Raw genomic sequence first — 17593 nt, forward strand, 5'->3', positions numbered from 1 at the left:
CAAAAACCCGCAGCACAGAAATATCCCATCTCGCTTCGGTCCGCTTCCCTCCGCGGCTCCCTCGCCCCGCCCCCACACCATGGCCACGCCGCTCCTTCTCCCCTCTCGCGCAGCCCATGCCGCGGCCACCGCCACCTGCGCCTCCCAGCACCTCACCGCGGCCACCGCCAAGGAGCCCCCGCCCCGCGTCCGTCCCAGGCGCGGCGAGGGAGGCGTCCCCGGCCCCGGCTCTGGTCCCAAGTCCCTCGTCCTGTCCCACGTCGCGGCGGGCCGCATGGACGACGCCGCGGACGCCTTCGCGGCCGTCAGGGGCCCCGACGCGTTCCTCCACAACGTAATGATCCGCGGCTTCGCCGACGCGGGCCTCCCGGGCGACGCGCTCGCGGCCTACCGCGCCATGCTCGCCGCCGGCGCGCGGCCGGACCGCTTCACCTTCCCCGTCGTCGTCAAGTGCTGCGCGCGCCTCGGCGCGCTCGGGGAGGGACGCGCGGCGCACGCGTCCGTGATCAAGCTCGGCCTGGGCGCCGACGTGTACACGGGCAACTCGCTCGTCGCCTTCTACGCCAAGCTCGGCCTCGTCGGGGACGCCGAGAGGGTGTTCGATGGAATGCCGGCGCGGGACATCGTCTCGTGGAACGCGCTGGTGGATGGGTACGTGTCCAACGGAATGGGGGCGCTGGCGCTGGCGTGCTTCCAGGAGATGAACGACGCGCTGCAGGTGCGGCGTGACAGCGTTGGGGTAATAGCCGCTCTCGTGGCTTGCTGCCTGGAGTCGGCACTGGTGCAAGGGCGGGAGATACACGGCTATGCCATCAGACATGGGCTGGAGCAGGATGTCAAGGTGGGTACTTCTCTTCTTGACATGTACTGCAAGTGTGGCAATGTTGTGTCTGCTGAGTACGTGTTTGCAACGATGCCATTGAGGACCGTGGTGACATGGAATTGTATGATAGGCGGGTACGCTCTGAATGAGCGGCCTGTGGATGCATTTGACTGTTTCATGCAAATGGGAGCAGAGGGGTTTCAGGTGGAAGTGGTCACCGCTATCAATTTGCTTGCCGCCTGTGCTCAAACTGAAAGTTCACTGTATGGAAGGAGCGCTCACGCTTATGTGATTCGGAGACATTTTCTTCCTCATGTGGTGCTTGAAACTGCTCTTCTGGACATGTACGGAAAAGTTGGAAAAGTGGAATCATCCGAAAAGGTATTTGATCAGATAACAGACAAAACTCTAGTATCATGGAATAATATGATTGCCGCCTACATGTACAAGGAAATGTATTGGGAAGCCATCGCATTGTTCCTGGAGTTACTGAATCAACCACTTTATCCTGACTACTTCACCATGACGACAGTAGTGCCAGCATTTGTCTTGCTAGGGTCACTAAGGCAATGCAGGCAAATGCACAGCTACATTATCAAGTTAGGCTATGGAGACAACACTCTCATTATGAACGCAGTTATGCATATGTATGCAAGGTGCGGCAATATTTTGACCTCGAGGGAGATCTTTGACAAAATGCCAGGCAAGGATGTGATCTCCTGGAACACGATCATTATAGGATATGCAATTCATGGACAGGGAAAGACTGCATTGGAAATGTTTGATGAGATGCAATGTAACGGTGTGGAACCGAACGAGAGTACCTTTGTCTCTGTGTTGACTGCTTGTAGTGTTTCAGGCCTGGAGGCTGAGGGCTGGAAGCAGTTCAGTTCAATGCAACAAAACTATGGTATGGTTCCACAGATTGAGCACTATGGATGCATGACTGATCTTCTGGGCAGGACAGGTGACCTTAGAGAGGTGTTCCAGTTTATTGAAAACATGCCGATAGCTCCAACATCCAGGATTTGGGGTTCCTTACTTACCGCGAGCAGAAACAATAATGATATAGATATAGCAGAATATGCAGCAGAGAGGATATTCCAACTGGAACATAACAACACAGGATGCTATGTTGTTCTGTCTTCCATGTATGCTGATGCTGGGAGATGGGAGGATGTCGAGAGGATAAGATCTCTGATGAAGGAGAAGGGGTTCCAAAGGACAGAAGCAAGAAGCCTTGTCGAGCTTCATGATAAAGAGTGCAGTTTTGTCAATGGGGACATGTCTCACCCTCAGAGCGAGGAAATTCATGAATTATCAGATATTCTATCAAGAGAGATTGGAGAAACTTTTGATAGCCCAAGTAATCTCAGCGATTCGGATCCTTTGGCATCACGGAGAACAGTACTGCCCAATAAGCATAGTGTAAGGCTGGCTGTTGCCTTTGGTCTGATATCATCTGAGGCTGGAGCTCCCGTTCTTGTCAAGAAGAATGTGCGTGTATGTAACCAGTGCCATCATGCACTGAAGCTGATATCAAAATACTCAAGGCGGAAGATTGTTGTTGGTGACGCAAAGATCTATCATGTATTTTCAGATGGCTCCTGTTGCTGTGGTGACTACTGGTGATTTTTTACTCACAGTTGATGGAATGTCTGAATGAATTTCTGGAAGAGCAACGCAGTGCCTGGATACAGAACACCCAGCATCCTGTGAAACTGACACAGGGTATTGGGGATCTATCCCCAACAGGTATGATCAACTATGCCAAGCTATTACAGCATAGATAAAGTTGAGGACACATACGTGAGACATCCACTCCAAGGTGCTCGTGGTCGTGGCTGGAGGGAACATCATTTTTCCCCATTTTGACATAGCGAGGGGGAAATACTGTGACTTACTAGTACTGATTACAGTTTTGATACATGAAACAAATGTAATCTTTTGTAGCAATTGATAGTAGCATGATGTACAAAGTCGATTCTTTTCAAGTGAAAAGACTCTGAATTGCAGGTAACTCAATTGTACCATACATCATACACTGATCAAATGCTAGGAAAGCTGTTTTTAACTGTCACAAATTCTTGCCGAGACAAAATCAAACATGTAGAGGAGTTTGTGCTTGAGATTTATCAGTCCTCTGAACCATTTCCTTTCAAACATAGAGTAGTCGTTTACAGAAGATTGAACAACAAAAAAAAGTAGTAGACCGCCTGGATTGGGGATATCCTGTTCTGAAATCTACGCTCCGCCGCGGCGCTTGGCCTCCTCGGCCTGGATCGCGCGGCGGGACGCCTCGGCGAGGCGGTCGAGCGCCTGCTGCACGGCGTCGCGGCCGCCGATGAGGAGGCGCGCCACCACCTCCGGGTCGCGCTCCCCGCGGGCCTCCTCGAACTCGCGCCGGGCGTTGGCGCGCAGCACCTCCCGCCACGGCACCCCGCGGTCATCGGGCCACGCGAAGAGCCGCGTCGCCCGGAGGATGTCTCGGTACAGGCCCAGCGCCTCCCGCCGGGTGCTCGTCAGCCGCCTTCGCGCCTCGGCCTCCGCCGCGTCGTCGTCGAGGACCGCCGCGGGCTTCTTCACGAGGTGCCGGTCCAGGAGCTCCTCGATGGTGTCGGGCCCCTCGTGGATGGCCCGCGCGGGCGGCCTCGTCCTCGGCGCGGCGAGGAGCGCGCGGAGGACGGCGGAGGAGCGGCCGCGTCCGGCTACGGGCATGGTTGATGGTCCTGTGCTGCGGCAGAGTCCGAATCTGATTTGGGTCTTGCTTAGCCTGGGCGGGCGGTGAAGGATCGGAATTGAGCTGGGCTAGGCTGGACCGGGCTGGACTAGAATAGGTGGGATCGGGTCGGTGGAAAATTAATTGTGCTGGGTCTGGGCTGGGCTTCCATTACGAAGAGTCGGACTCCCGAAGCCCGACTTCGAGTCGAATCGGCGGCTGCCCGGCTTTATAACGCGCGCGCGCTCTCCTCCCCGCACCATCCATCCATCGCAGTCCCTGCGCTGCGCATGGACGGCACCATGTCTACGTCCCTGGCTGCCGCCGCCGCCAACTGCCGGTGCAGCCGCGTCGTGTTCGTCGGCAACATCCCGTTCCACGCCTCCGAGAAGGAGCTCCGCGACGCCTGCGAGCTGATCGGCCCCCTCCGCTCCCTGCGCCTCGCCGCCGACCCGGCCACCGGCAAGCGCAAGGGCTACGCCTTCGTCGAGTACCCCGACGACGAGACGGCGCGCAGCGCCTGCCGCAACCTCGACGGCCACCCCCTGCGCGGCCGCGAGCTCCGCGTCGGCCTCGCCGGCCGCCACCGCCGCCGCCGCCCCAGGGGCGACAGCGAGCCCGTCGGCCTGGAGGACGCCATCCACGCCGCGTCCCTCGTCGCCGGGACGCCCCCGCTCGACTCCGTCACGCGGTTCCTGGCGGCGCGGTCGGCGCGGGAGCTGCGGGAGATGGTGGCCGCGCTGGAGGGCGACGGCCCCGACACCCTGAAGCTGCTCGAGGAGCACGTCCCGGGATTGGCCACGGTCATGGAGCAGGTGCGTCATCTTCTGGACATGGCGGCCGCGGATGAAGCTGCAGAGGAGGCCAAGAACAAGAAGCGGGCGGCGGCGGCGGAGTCCACCGACGATCACCGCGCCAAGTTCGCGAAGGTGGAAGTGGAAGACGGCGGCTTCAAGCACAAGATCGCGGTCTCTGCTGTCGGCGTCACGTGTTTCTGATCAGTTGTTCTTGCTGTCTCGGCTCTGGCCCTCTACCGTGATTGTTTCCTGGCCTCGTAGTTCGACTAGGAGGAAACAGATGTAATCTAACACCTACGCTTGCAGTTGCAGCAAAGTTATCAATGACATTGTATGATGATTATTTTGTTGATTAACAAAGGAATCAGTGTTTCCTTTTTCTTGCTTGAAATTGTACAACCAAATTATGCAGCTGGTTCTTTTGTTAGTACGGATCCAGTGTCTTCCGAGAGTAACTGCCGTGATGTGATCTGCCGATGCAACGTGAAAGATTGCGGCAAGTATCAAACGAACTCTGAAATTCCCCAAACAACGTTACATTCAGAAATTCAGATGTTCCATGCTCTTCAATTCAGGTCTAATTACTATAGCTTGAATAGGCACATCCGGGTAGGTGTTTAAAATACCGACCACGCCATATCATGTCCTTGCATTGCATTTAAATCTCACAAAGTTTCAAGCTCAAGTATGTTGGGCACAGGACAGGTGAAAATTAAAGGGCAAATGTTCATGGGTGGTCAATAACCAGCAAATCACTTCCCTATGTTCACAATATGCGGAAAAAAAATCCTAGAAAAATGTCTGTGGATGGGCACTGTATCGCCGCGTAATCCCATAAAATATCAAACTAGAATAAATTCCGAAGAGAGGAAATTTATTTTAAAAAACGTTAAGAGGTGGTCGGTGTTTCAAATAACGACCACACAAAGCCACCATCAGATAACTTCCTGCGCACCAAAAAATCTAGAACAATTTCTGCAGATGGTCGCTACATTTCCTCATGATTCTGGCGTTTTGCAAAGTTTCGAGCTCAATTAAATTATGAAAAGGGAGGGGCAAAAAGGAGAAGTTTTTTTGAATTTTCACGGTGGTACCAGCAAACTTCTTCCATACGCTCTGATCCTGTGGATTGATATTACGTTGGAGCATAACCCTGCAAGGTTTCAAACTCCAATATGTTCTGAAGAGGGAGGAGCGAAAATGAGAAATGTTCATGGCAGGGTGATCACCATCCTAAGCTCCATAGCGTAAGACATGCGCTGCGCGTTCGATGCGGTGAGGGGGGACGGGTAAGAGGACATGGGGCGCTCGCTGCTCGGTGGCTGGCCGCTGCTTCATCGGACGGGATGCCGGCATGTCGCGGCGTCCTGAGAGTGCGCGAACGGCGAGAACGGGCACTATGGTTGCCGTGCAAGCTCCAGCGGCGGCAGGAGCGAGAATCACAATCACAAAGTGAATTCTGAATCCGGAGGCGGAAGCGACTCCGTGCACGCGCAGTGCAGAGTGATTCCTTCAGTTTCGTTCCACATCCGCATCACTGCGCGTGAGTTGCCTTTGATCGGAAAATTGCATCGTTTTGATCAGCGAACGCTGTGCAAGCCTTTCTCCAAATGTCAAATTTTATTGCAACCAACCAATGAACAAGGTGAAAAAACTGCACGACACCATTTACATACACACAAGACTAATTTACAGAAATCACAGCGCAACACGATACGCGACCAGACCAACCCAAAATCAGGGGCGCATCACGGCAGGTTTCACTTTCCATACGCGGCGGCAGGCGGCGGACTGGGCGCGGCGACGGCCTTGATCTTGAAGCGGTACCTCGGCCGGCGCGGGATCACCTGGCTTGGCCCCATCCCGAACTGCCCGGGGCCCTGCATGAGCGGCGGGCCGTCGTCGTAGACGTGGCCGAGGAGACGGCCGCAGGCGTCGCAGCTGATGCGGGTGCGCTTCCGCTGGATGCCCCAGTAGTTGCGGGTCTCGAAGAAGGGGCGGATCCGGTCCTCGGGCGCGAACCGGAGGCGCGACTCGTCCACCCACGAGAAGGACAGCGTGCCCTTGTTCCCGGCCTCGAAGAAGACGCCCGCCGGGTACAGGTGCGCCGCCGACAGGTTCAGGTCCGCGCCGCACGCCGCGCACCGGTACGAGCCGGAGGCGGGCGCCGACGCCATCGGGACCGCCGCGTGGGAGATCGCTGGACGGAGAGTTTGCTCGCCTCGACTCGGCTGGAGGGTGGGATTTGGAGGGAGGACCGAGGGCGGCAGCTGCGGCGCTGGCCTCTGCCGCGTTGGACCGGCGTTAGCTTGGAGAAGCTTCTTTGTGGTGGTGATCGGTCAGAAGTCAAAGCCAGAACGCGGTGGTGGCGTGATGCCTTGCCGGCGGGCCGCTCGGACTCGGTGCTACGCCATCGGCCTGACCTGGAAATACTTGAGCCCAGCCCACCAAGCAGTTCAAAGGCGCTTATATGTTGTAATGAAAATATGAGGCCCATGGGAATATCCTCTCCGTCTCCCGCGATCCCCACCCAGCCAGCCAGACAGTGATAACAGAACACCACCGCCCCGCATGGAGATGGAACCAGCCCGTCAAAGCTTTGCATGGAACCAGGGAAGAAGCTGTTGAGTTGGGAGAGATTTGTGGCCTGAGAAGTTGGGCAACAAGGAATGAAGGACTCGGCGCCTCGAATATTCCCACTTCTTCCTCGCTATACGTCTATCGCTGCGCCCGTTCTCTCCCCTCATCAGTTGACACACACATCACCCCAGTTTTGTTTTAGAGAGAGTGACGAGACGCGCCGCCGGAGCAGCAGCTCGATCGCATCGTCCGATGGCGGGCGAGCGCAACAACATGCACGTGCTCTCGGCGCTGGACGGCGCCAAGACGCAGTGGTACCACTTCACGGCGATCATCGTCGCCGGCATGGGCTTCTTCACCGACGCCTACGACCTCTTCTGCATCTCCCTCGTCACCAAGCTGCTGGGGCGCATCTACTACACCGTCGACGCCTCTCCCAACCCCGGCAGCCTGCCGCCGAACGTCTCCGCGGCCGTGAACGGCGTGGCCTTCGTCGGCACGCTGTCCGGGCAGCTCTTCTTCGGGTGGCTCGGCGACAAGGTCGGCCGGAAGAGCGTCTACGGCGTCACGCTGCTGCTGATGATCGTCTGTTCCATCGCGTCGGGGCTGTCGTTCGGCCACTCGCCGACGGGTGTCATGGCCACGCTCTGCTTCTTCCGCTTCTGGCTCGGCTTCGGCATCGGCGGCGACTACCCGCTGTCCGCCACCATCATGTCCGAGTACGCCAACAAGAAGACACGCGGCGCCTTCATCGCCGCCGTGTTCGCCATGCAGGGGTTCGGCATCCTCGCCGGCGGTGCGGTCGCGATCGGCATAACCGCGATCTTCAAGAGCCAGTTCCCCGCGCCCCCGTACGCCGTCGAGCCCTTGGCGTCCACCCCGCCGCAGGCGGACCTGGTGTGGCGCATCATCCTCATGTTCGGCGCGGTGCCCGCGGCGCTGACCTTCTACTGGCGGATGAAGATGCCGGAGACGGCGCGGTACACGGCGCTGGTCGCGAGGAACGCCGAGCGCGCCGCGGCGGACATGTCCAAGGTGCTCCACGTGGAGATTGCCAAGGAGCAGGCCGAGGTGGCGGCGCCGGCGGCGACCGGCGGCTGCCCCAAGTGCAGCCGGCCGTTCGGGCTCTTCTCCTGGGAGTTCGCGAGGCGGCACGGGGCCCACCTGGTGGGCACGGCGTCGACGTGGCTCCTCCTGGACATCGCCTACTACTCGCAGAACCTGTTCCAGAAGGACATCTTCAGCGCGGTGGGGTGGATCCCGGCGGCGCGGACGATGAGCGCGCTGGACGAGCTGTTCCACATCGCGCGCGCCCAGACGCTGATCGCGCTGTGCGGGACGGTGCCGGGGTACTGGTTCACGGTGGCGTTCATCGACGTGCTGGGTCGGTTCAAGATCCAGCTGGCCGGGTTCCTGATGATGGCGGCGTTCATGTTCGGGCTGGCGGCGCCGTACGAGCACTGGAGGAGCCCCGGGAACCAGACTGGGTTCGTGGTGATGTACGCCTTCACCTTCTTCTTCGCCAACTTCGGGCCCAACGCGACGACGTTCATCGTGCCGGCGGAGATCTACCCGGCGCGGCTCCGTGCGACGTGCCACGGCATCTCGGCGGCGTCGGGGAAGGTGGGCGCCATCATCGGGTCCTTCGGGTTCCTGTACCTGGCGCAGAGCCCGGACCCGGCCAAGACGGCGCACGGGTACCCGCCCGGCATCGGCGTCCGCATGTCGCTGTTCGCGCTCGCCGGGTGCAGCCTCCTGGGGTTCTTGCTCACGTTCCTGGTGCCGGAGCCCAAGGGGAAGTCGCTCGAGGAGATGTCGCGCGAGAACGAGCCAGGCGCCGCCGAACCAGCCTCGCCGCTGGATGCGTGTTAGAGCGGGTGATTTTGGGTTAGTTGGTGCGTGCGTTTTGCCATCGAGACGTGGCAGTCGTTTGAGTTGTAGTAGTAGAGAGCTAGGAATTCAGTAGTCGTGTCGCATGACTGGAATAAAGTTGTGTGAGTTGAATGGGGCGTTGAGATGGATGGATGAGTCTGCCAACAAACCCGGAGGATGCGGAGGAGTTAGTTGTTTGCCCGCGCGCGCGCCACGGTCTTCAGGAATTTGCGGATCTCCGGTTCCGCGCTGCAGGCCCATTGGCCCAAGGACCGGAGGAACTCCGGCCTCTTTTTTCCGTGGGCTTCCAGTTGCAGCAAACTGCTGCTGGTGCCATGCGCCAACAGAAAGAAGTCTGGCTGGCCCATCTAACGCTGAACTCATGCTTGTGATTTGCTGCTGATTACTCTTTATCCTGGCGGAGCGGCGGTTGCCGCTGCTCCACTCTGATTTCATCACGCTTTTGATTTGAGAAGGCACAGTATGCCAACATAATCAGTACTGAAACAGTAATGCAGTAACAGCAAGTCAAGGCGCCTACTGTTGATGCAATGCAGCTCGAACGATATGTACAGGGCCAGTAATCCATGTTTCCGAACTGCCGAAGTCTAAATGCGGGTCCGTTTCCTCTCAGCTAGTCTCGGGCTTTTACGGTTCTGAGCCTGTGTAAACCCAGCCATCCCACTTTTTGACTTAAATTGCACGAATATTTTGACTTAATTTAGTGGAATTCTTCTCACCCACCACACAAAGCCTCGGAGATAACGATTCGCGACCTGCAAAGGTCAGGTCAGTACACTGTCCCGGGAGAAAATTCTTCCGGTTCCTTTCTGATCATGTCATGACACCCTGTTTGTATAGCACGGGTGCCACTGAAAAAGAACAGCACACAAACGTCAACATGTTGTGCGCGCGCAAATGAAAGAGCACACAGACGGATGCAGCTGGAGTATTCGAGCCTGAACCGCACTGCAGCATGAACAGGTTATTCAGCAGTCCGGGACAGTCGCAGCCGTGATCAAAGCCGATGCCGTCCACTGTCATTCCCGTCTCGTGAACACGAGCAGATGCCTACCACCGACGCACTCGGCCAAAAAAACCCCAGCAAACGCTACGGCGACGTCTCGGTGGCGCATGAGCATGACATCTCAGTGCCCGTGCACGCTTTCGATTCCGACTCGCATCCAAAAACGCCAATCTAGTTGGTTACCAGTTTACCACAGCGAATCACCGCGACTTTTCAGTTTCATCAACGGCGCAGCGCCGTGAGCGGTGAGCCACACACACAAAGCCGGGGACCGCGCGCTCGGGCCACCGGGCACCACCATAACGAGCCGAGGCTTCCCTACGCCATCCTGTGTCAGTTGTCGCCAACACTCCACAAGCGGCAGCCGCGACGGAAACGACTAGAGAACAATGCTGCTTTCCGTCAGGGCGATCTTCCGACGCCCACGTCCAAATCAGCGGCGATCAGGGGTAGCTGCTAGCTAGCTACGAGCCGCTCGAAAACGTTCGGACCGGAAGCGTGGCGTGCCTCCGGAGGGGGGCAACGCTTCACGTGCGACCCCAATTCGAGACACGTGCCTAAGGCGATGCAGGGATCGTTATGCTTGCTTGGTTATGTCGTCATCATCCATGCATTCATTGATTTCCTTAGCGCGACTTGGTTGGTCTACGTTCGATGGGTCGGAGGGATTGCTAGTTCAGATCCCAGCCCACACAGTGGTGTTATTAATTTCGAAAACCTTCACACACAGACGCAGTGCTGTGGAGACCGGACAAAAGGAAGTGATGCATGTCTCATAGTCTCATGCCGGGACAGCGACCCAAACAAAACAGTTTTGTAAGCATCTGATCAGGAAGGGGGAAAAAAAACGGCGTCTGCCTGGCCACGACGGGAGATGGTTGGGCGCCAGCTAGTTGAGCTCACTAATTAGGGTACTTAATTCGAAGAGCCCCGTAAATAATTGGGGAGGGGGGCAAAAACAAAACAATCTCGGCAGCAAGAGGGGAGGAGGGCACTTTTAAAGAAAGCTGGAGGCGGGGCTGCAGCCAGGCAAGATCCAGAGCAGCAGCCGGGCCGGCCACAGCCAAGCCTCAAGCCTGGACCATTTGGTTCGTGGTGGGGTGGGTACACTGGGTGGGCGTGCATCTGATGCGCGAGTTCAGCTGCAAATCCAAATCGGGGAGATCATTTAATACGCGATATTCCGTTGCCAAGGCGGCAGCCACACACGAGCAAAGCGAAGCATGGTGTTGGTGTGGCCAAGCCGCCAAGGCAGCAGATATTCCCTCCCCCGCCCGGCGGCCCTCCAGTTCAGCAGCGACCCGCGGCGCCAGTGTCGACAGACAGGCGGGCAGGCATGTGATTCACCGCCGGGCCAGTTGGGCTCGCGACGAAACTGCCTGGCTTTTGTTTTGGCCCCTCGACTTCGATGGACAGCCCTGCTGCCTTCGCAGGAACGGTTTGGTCCTATGGCCAGAGATGGTCTCCCTACTTATGTTCTGTTTATTACTTTTCCTTTGAGCAAACGATCAGAACAAAAAATAGACTAGCGTGCGCTCAAAATTAGCCTACTTGAATTATTAAAAAAGAACAATCTACTTGGCATTTCATAATCTCTCTCTCGGTTAAGCTTTCAGGATTTGGAATCAGGAGGCCTAGTAGGCTTCACAGGTAGTAGCACCCCCTACTTGGTACGGATGCGTACAACGGCACCACCGGACTGAGATCCAGATCGGCAGATCGCACGCCTCCTACGTTACCTGCTCCTTAATAATCTACTCGAATATCTGAACTAGCGGGTGTTTGATCCACGTCGAATATTTAGATACTAATTAGGAGTATTAAATATAAATTAATTACAACACTAATTGTATAAATGAAGACTAATTCACGATATGAATCTATTAAATCTAATTAATCCATGATTTGATCATGTGGTACTATGAGATAAATATGTGCTAATCATAAGTTAATTAAACTTAATAGAGTCCGTCTCCCGAATTAGCCACACAACACGAGAGAGAGAGAGAGAGTGGAGCAGCATCTTAATTCGAATATCTGAAGATTGCTCAAAACTGAAAACTCCATTCTTTTTGCTCCTACCATGCGGAACAGCAAGCAGTCAAGCACATGCCACCGCCCGCCACCAAAGGCTCCTCTGACAGCGACCGATCCTGCACGCCGCTGACACGATCGAGGCCCCACCATCCATCGGCATTGGCGCGCCACGCCACGACCCCCAACCCCAACGGATATTTTCGCTCGGCTTGCGGCCGGAGAGGATCACTAGGACTAGTGGCGCGCCGGCGAGGGGCCACGCCCGCGCGCGGAGAAAGCAAAGCCCCCGCCCCGGGCAGGTGTCAGCTTTTTCCGTGTCGCTCCCTGCGCAGGCGCGGCGGTGCAGAAAAAAAGAAAAGAGGTGGACGACGACGCCGAGGCCGAAACATGGGGGGGGCGCGCATCGGCATCCGTGACATGCTCACGTGCCCGGCTTGTCCCCATCCCCCGCCCACCCCTCTCCATTTCAGTTCTGACAGTTTCTCAACAAAAAAATCACTCCTCCACTTTTTTAACTCCGGCAGCCGAGCAGCTGACTGATCAAACGCCTAAACAACATTTCAGATCCGATCTCGGGGCCCACTTGCCATAGGAGGACGAGATCGTAGGCCCGGGGCTCGTGACGGTCACGCACCAGGCACCACTCTCTTTATTTGGCTGGACCATCTCTGCCTCGTGTTCGTGGCTGTGGCGCGGGTAAAAATAAGGTGAAATGTGAAACAGCGGGAATGTTTGTCGTTTCTAACCTTTTTCACCGCGCCCTGGCCGGCCGGCGTGCGCGGCACGACGGAAGCGGAACACGAGCCGTGGGGCACGGAGCAGGTAAAACTGATGGTGATAAGGATATACTGACTGGTATGAAAAGAGGGAGATCGTGCCCTGTGCAGATCTCACACCATCACTAGTAGTAGCAGTAACAATTAGGGAATTCAATTCCAATGTATTGTTGCAGACAAAACATGGCTGACGATGATAGATAGGTAGATCGATCCACCGATCAAGCAAGCGAGAAAACAAATTTAAATCCCAACCTCGTCTCTCTCTCCAACCCGATAATCCTCCACCGAAAAAATTAAACTGAAAGCTACGAACAAGAAGCATGGTTCCTAGTATCTTCTCTAACAGATTCAAATTCGATTCCTGAAGCTCTCCGAGTAGCATCTGCTCTTCTTACCTCTGCTGCTCCTCCTGCCAGATTATTTCTTCTTCTTCTTCCCCTTGCGGTGGGTGAGTAAATGGGAAATGGTGTCGTAGTCTTACACTATTTCGCCTCCTCAGATGCGGCGGCGGGCTTGCGGAGGAGCACCATATGCATGGGCGTGAAGATGCCGGTCTCGCCGCCGCGGGTGAGGTGCTGCGCGGTCTCGTAGAGCATCTCGTGCACCTCGGACACGCCCTTGGGGGCGATCCGGAGCAAGGTGAGCACGCGGACGACGAGGGAGTTGCGCCAGTAGGCGACGCGGCCCATCTTGAGGCGCGTCCACCACGGCAGCGCGGGGGGCAGCGCCAGGTCCTGCTCCTTGAGCACCTCGAAGCCGACCTCCTTGGCGATGGACGCGATCTCGTCCTGGCGGCGCAGGCCCGGGAGCGCGTCGCCGCGCTCGATGCCGTGGATGCACTCGACGTGGTCCGGGTCCTCGGCGCGGTACAGCGAGGTGGTGACCCACTCGTAGGAGACGTAGAGGCCGCCGGGCTTGAGGACGCGGAAGACCTCGCCGTAGACGTCCTGCAGCTTGGGCGCATGGCAGGTGGCCTCGATGGAGTAGGCGCCGTCGAAGGACGCGTCGGGGAAGGGCATGGAGAGGAAGTTGCCGCAGACGACCTCGCAGCGGGAGTCGAGGCCGGCCTTGCGGTTGTGCGCGCGGGCGCGGTTGACCTGGTACTCGTTGATGGTGATGCCGACGACGTTGGAGCCGGAGTGGGCGGCGATGGCGCGCATGGGCCCGCCGACGCCGCAGCCGACGTCGAGGACGCGGTGGCCCGGCTTGGCGCCGAGGAGGTCGGCGACGCGCTCCTCGTGGACGCGGGTGGCGTCGCGGTGGGAGCGGCCCGGGAGGGATGGGGAGAAGTGGAAGGACTGGCCCCACCCCCACTCGTAGATGTCGGTGACGAGGTTGTAGAAGGTGTCGACGAAGGCGGGCACCTTCTCGGCGGAGGCGGCGGTGGTGGCCGTCTCCTTGGGGCGGCGGAAGAAGGACCAGTACTGCGTGTACTTGTCCTGCACCTTGTCCCGCGTGATGGATCCCATCTTGAGATCCACCGCCCGCTTGCCCTTCACCTCCGCCGCGCCCATCACCCAGACGAACCAGTACACCAGCCCCACCCCGACCACCGCCGCCGTCCACGCCATCGTCGCCGGCTCCATCCCGCCGGCACCCGAGAACCTCCCTCTTCAGCGACGAGCGGCGCGAGGAGGGGGAGGGGGAGAAGAGGGAGGAGGAGGAAATGAACAGGAGGACGGGGGATTTGGGTGGGCTTTGGGGATTTAAGCTAGCGAGCGCGTGAGATTTTTGGGTGGAGCGCGTGTGGGAGGAGGGTCTGGCTCCGCGACGTGCGGCGCTGGGCTGCGATCCGATCGGACGGCTACGGCGAGACCGATGGCCGATGCCTCAGCCTTGAGGTCAGGGGTGCGGTTTGCCTTGCTCGCTGCTGCTGCTGCGGCTGCCCAGTTTTTTATGGGAAGGGCCGTGATTTTTTGGGAGCCGCCGCGCCGTGCCGTGCGGCCCGTGCCCGTGCGAGCGGGGAAGCGATGTGCCGATGCGATGCCGGTGGAGGGTCCAGCCAGCCAGATTGCTTTTGGCACGGGGCGGGGGGCACGAGGCGGAACGAACGCGCTGGCACGGATGTGGAGGCCGGTTGGCATGGACAGCCTGACGTACTGCCATGTGTGTGTGGCGATGTGCTTGGGCCTTGGGCCTTTCATCACCCCGCCTCTCTCTCTCTATGCGCTGGCGGTTGGAGCTAGCAGAACCACAATAGCAGTTGAGTTGCCCCATCTCGCTTCAGATATGTTTTCTTGTGAAAATTGGTGACAAAGCGTATGGCGTATGCGTATGGTCTGTTCTGACTTGACAAAAGAAAGATCATGACAGCGTATGCGTATGGTCTGATCTGACTCGAAGATGTGCTTCGCAGTGTCTGATCTGACTCGAAGATGTGCTCCGCAGTCGGATAAACAGGGGCTGCTTGTTTCTTCGGTACGGAGTAAAGTTCCTATCACATCAAATTTATTGTGCATATATGAATTACTGAATGTAGATAAAATCAAAAATTAATTGTACAGTTTGGTTGTACTTTGCGAGACGAATCTTTTGAGCCTAATTAGTCAATATTTGGATAATAATTTACAAATATAAACGAAACGCTACATTATGCTACAGTGCTGGTGCAGTGATTTTAATTGTTTAAAATCAACTAAACAAGACCTTTATCTCAATGATCCAAATACCTCGATAGCCGGTTTGGACGAGAGGGTGCAAACAAGGGTTGTTGGATGCTTGTGTAAACAGATCGATGAACACCGAACGTGGCACTGGGTAGGCGATGCATGCAAATATACAATGCACAGGTGAAAAGGCGTATTATAACTATCTTTTTATGGTCTGCACTTAATACAGAGACTACAATTCGACAGTGGTTTTTTTTTTTGTTGTTCTAGAAAGTTTTGTAAGCATATAGTATTTTCTAAGTTGCTAAACGCCCTCTGTGTCTATCACTGGACAGTCTGGTCAATCAACTATGGTACGATGTTTAGACGTTTTGTGCCAAGACGGCAAGTATGTAACAAATACTATAATCATTTTTATAATTATACACTATAGCTTCCATGCCTACCTTTCATGGCTAGAAATATATATCTTTGATCTCTCATTGTCATTAAACATTATTCATTAATGAACATTAAATAACCACTATATCACTCCTCCCACTCGCATGGTCTCACTCACATGTCCTCACTTCAATTGCAATCGTCCAGGGGGTGTTTGGATAGCAGGGGTTAAAGTTTAGCCCTGTCACATCGAATGTTCGAATGCTAATTAGGATGACTAAATATGAGCTAATTATAAAACTAATAGCATGAAGCGTCCCCACATAAGTAGAGACTAAATGTGATACAAATATCAGTCCCAGGAGGCTGATAACACATTTATTCGACAGATAATTCAGTTACCGTACAACTCCCGAGGGAGTGGGCGTGAGAGCCACGCAGCGATAAGAAGTAATATAAACAACAACGGCTAACCAAGCGACTGCCAAAAGACAACACTCGGGACTACACGGCAGCAGCAGCATCTTGGAAAGGCCAACACCACCGACAGCGTTGGGTGCGGACACAACCTCTACTCAAGGTCTTCGGCGATGAAGTCCGGGTCTTCCTCTGTAGTAACGAAGCAAGGGTGAGTACGAACGTACTCAACAAGTCCAACCCCATCCACGGAGGGGGATACAAGCAAGTATATGCACAGGATATATCAAGGATAGGCTAGGGTTTATTTGCAATAAAGCTAGATTTTCAACACATGCATAGGCTCGTTTTTAAACAAGTTTTTGTAAAGCTTTTCTTTGGTCACCGAACATTGAGTGGGGTTGATCCTACACAAAGGATCCGAATTTTATCGCTATCGGACTCCCCGTCCGTCATAGCTCACGGCACAACTGCCGGACACTTCCAAAATCCAACACACACACACGTGACCATCCATGCCCAAGTGCTAGTTATGTGACCAAGCCGTAACTCGTCCAATACCGTGGACACGGCTATCCGGATAGGTTTTAACTCTGCAGAGGTTGTACACTTTTCCCACAAGTAGGGTACCGCAGCACGATCACCTTAGTGCCGGTGCGGATCCTAGCAAAGCCATTACCCACCTTAGCTGCGACTGGCTAGTCCTCACGGAAGCACCCAAGGGGTTCACGGCTCGTCCATGAGACCGTAACCGGGACCTAAGTCACCAAGATCTTACTCCTTTTCCATGGGCTCCCGTTGCTCACCAGCACCCCTAAAGACTAACAATCCAGCTAGTGGGATTTATGCTAAGTCGTTGCCCATACAACGGTCGAGTGGTTGCACGATGGTTGAATTAGGCAATATGACACATCAACTCGGTCCTTAACCATGACAAGATGGATATCTCCCGACATCGCTCAACCACTAAGGTACGAGCACAACATCCTGGCATTTCACACAAGAAACACCCATCCATCTCGTCCACCCATCCCTTCCCTTCGAACCCGGAAAACCATTTTCCCAATTGAACACACACACACACTTACTTTCCAAGTAAACCATTGTAATAGTGAGTGCAGTCGAGTAGCAATTTCCTAAGCATTCTAGCGGTGGTTATCGCCTAAATAGAGCGGGTCATATTTAGAGACAGCCATAGGATAACAAGGAATGTTCATAACAATCAAGGGGTGGCTATCCAACCATGTCTTGCAATAAAAATAATATGCATTTTATAAAACAGGACAATAGGTTGTGTTTGAAAAACTAGGTATTAAGTATGCATCAAAGGGTGAGATTGGACTTGCCGTCTTCAAAGCCCTCTGGGAGTTCCAGCTCGTGCTGTGGGTCCTCGGGCTCGAGCTCGCGGTCAAACTCCTCCTCGGGCTCCTCCTCGGGTAAACCGCGATCTACGGCACACACAAACGGACACACAAATAAATAAAAGGAAATTGGTTTTTAACCGTGAGCTCCGAACAGAAAACGTGAACGGAAAATAGGTAGAAAGATTATT

General features: G+C 55.6%; 6 protein-coding genes across 6 annotated transcripts; 3 read left to right on the forward strand and 3 right to left on the reverse strand.

The window, feature by feature from the left end:
- Positions 1 to 79: 79 nt before the first annotated feature.
- On the forward strand, positions 80 to 2489 carry LOC101760141 (pentatricopeptide repeat-containing protein At4g35130, chloroplastic). Its single transcript, XM_022829804.1, has 2 exons — positions 80 to 2326; positions 2424 to 2489. The coding sequence occupies exons 1-2, from the start codon at positions 80 to 82 to the stop codon at positions 2487 to 2489; spliced, it is 2313 nt and encodes a 770-aa protein (XP_022685539.1).
- A 444-nt stretch (positions 2490 to 2933) lies between these two features.
- Positions 2934 to 3622, reverse strand: LOC101759733. The gene has a single exon (XM_004985735.4). The coding sequence runs from the start codon at positions 3539 to 3541 to the stop codon at positions 3068 to 3070; it is 474 nt and encodes a 157-aa protein (XP_004985792.1). The 5' UTR covers positions 3542 to 3622; the 3' UTR covers positions 2934 to 3067.
- A 137-nt stretch (positions 3623 to 3759) lies between these two features.
- On the forward strand, positions 3760 to 4653 carry LOC101762996 (cleavage stimulating factor 64). The gene has a single exon (XM_004987130.2). It carries the CDS (start codon positions 3833 to 3835, stop codon positions 4538 to 4540), a length of 708 nt encoding a protein of 235 aa, XP_004987187.1. The 5' UTR covers positions 3760 to 3832; the 3' UTR covers positions 4541 to 4653.
- Positions 4654 to 5940: 1287 nt separating this feature from the next.
- On the reverse strand, positions 5941 to 6690 carry LOC101760551 (uncharacterized protein At4g08330, chloroplastic). The gene has a single exon (XM_004985737.3). It carries the CDS (start codon positions 6514 to 6516, stop codon positions 6100 to 6102), a length of 417 nt encoding a protein of 138 aa, XP_004985794.1. The 5' UTR covers positions 6517 to 6690; the 3' UTR covers positions 5941 to 6099.
- A 411-nt stretch (positions 6691 to 7101) lies between these two features.
- On the forward strand, positions 7102 to 9462 carry LOC101760964 (probable inorganic phosphate transporter 1-7). Its single transcript, XM_004985738.2, has one exon. It carries the CDS (start codon positions 7172 to 7174, stop codon positions 8789 to 8791), a length of 1620 nt encoding a protein of 539 aa, XP_004985795.1. The 5' UTR covers positions 7102 to 7171; the 3' UTR covers positions 8792 to 9462.
- A 3295-nt stretch (positions 9463 to 12757) lies between these two features.
- LOC101761370 (24-methylenesterol C-methyltransferase 2) lies at positions 12758 to 14511 on the reverse strand. Its single transcript, XM_004985739.3, has one exon. It carries the CDS (start codon positions 14218 to 14220, stop codon positions 13117 to 13119), a length of 1104 nt encoding a protein of 367 aa, XP_004985796.1. The 5' UTR covers positions 14221 to 14511; the 3' UTR covers positions 12758 to 13116.
- Between the last annotated feature and the right edge of the window lie 3082 nt (positions 14512 to 17593).

The sequence above is a fragment of the Setaria italica genome, chromosome IX (genome assembly GCF_000263155.2).
Source record: "Setaria italica strain Yugu1 chromosome IX, Setaria_italica_v2.0, whole genome shotgun sequence".
NCBI lineage: Eukaryota > Viridiplantae > Streptophyta > Magnoliopsida > Poales > Poaceae > Setaria > Setaria italica.

Coding starts and splice junctions, on each gene's coding strand:
- LOC101761370 (XM_004985739.3), bottom strand. CDS start 14,220: ATGGAGCCGGCGACGATGGCGTGGACGGCGGCGGTGGTCGGGGTGGGG.
- LOC101760141 (XM_022829804.1), top strand. CDS start 80: ATGGCCACGCCGCTCCTTCTCCCCTCTCGCGCAGCCCATGCCGCGGCC. Junction 2,327..2,423: donor TTGTCAAGAAGAATGTGCGT/GTATGTAACCAG, acceptor ATGTATTTTCAG/ATGGCTCCTGTTGCTGTGGT.
- LOC101759733 (XM_004985735.4), bottom strand. CDS start 3,541: ATGCCCGTAGCCGGACGCGGCCGCTCCTCCGCCGTCCTCCGCGCGCTC.
- LOC101760964 (XM_004985738.2), top strand. CDS start 7,172: ATGGCGGGCGAGCGCAACAACATGCACGTGCTCTCGGCGCTGGACGGC.
- LOC101760551 (XM_004985737.3), bottom strand. CDS start 6,516: ATGGCGTCGGCGCCCGCCTCCGGCTCGTACCGGTGCGCGGCGTGCGGC.
- LOC101762996 (XM_004987130.2), top strand. CDS start 3,833: ATGGACGGCACCATGTCTACGTCCCTGGCTGCCGCCGCCGCCAACTGC.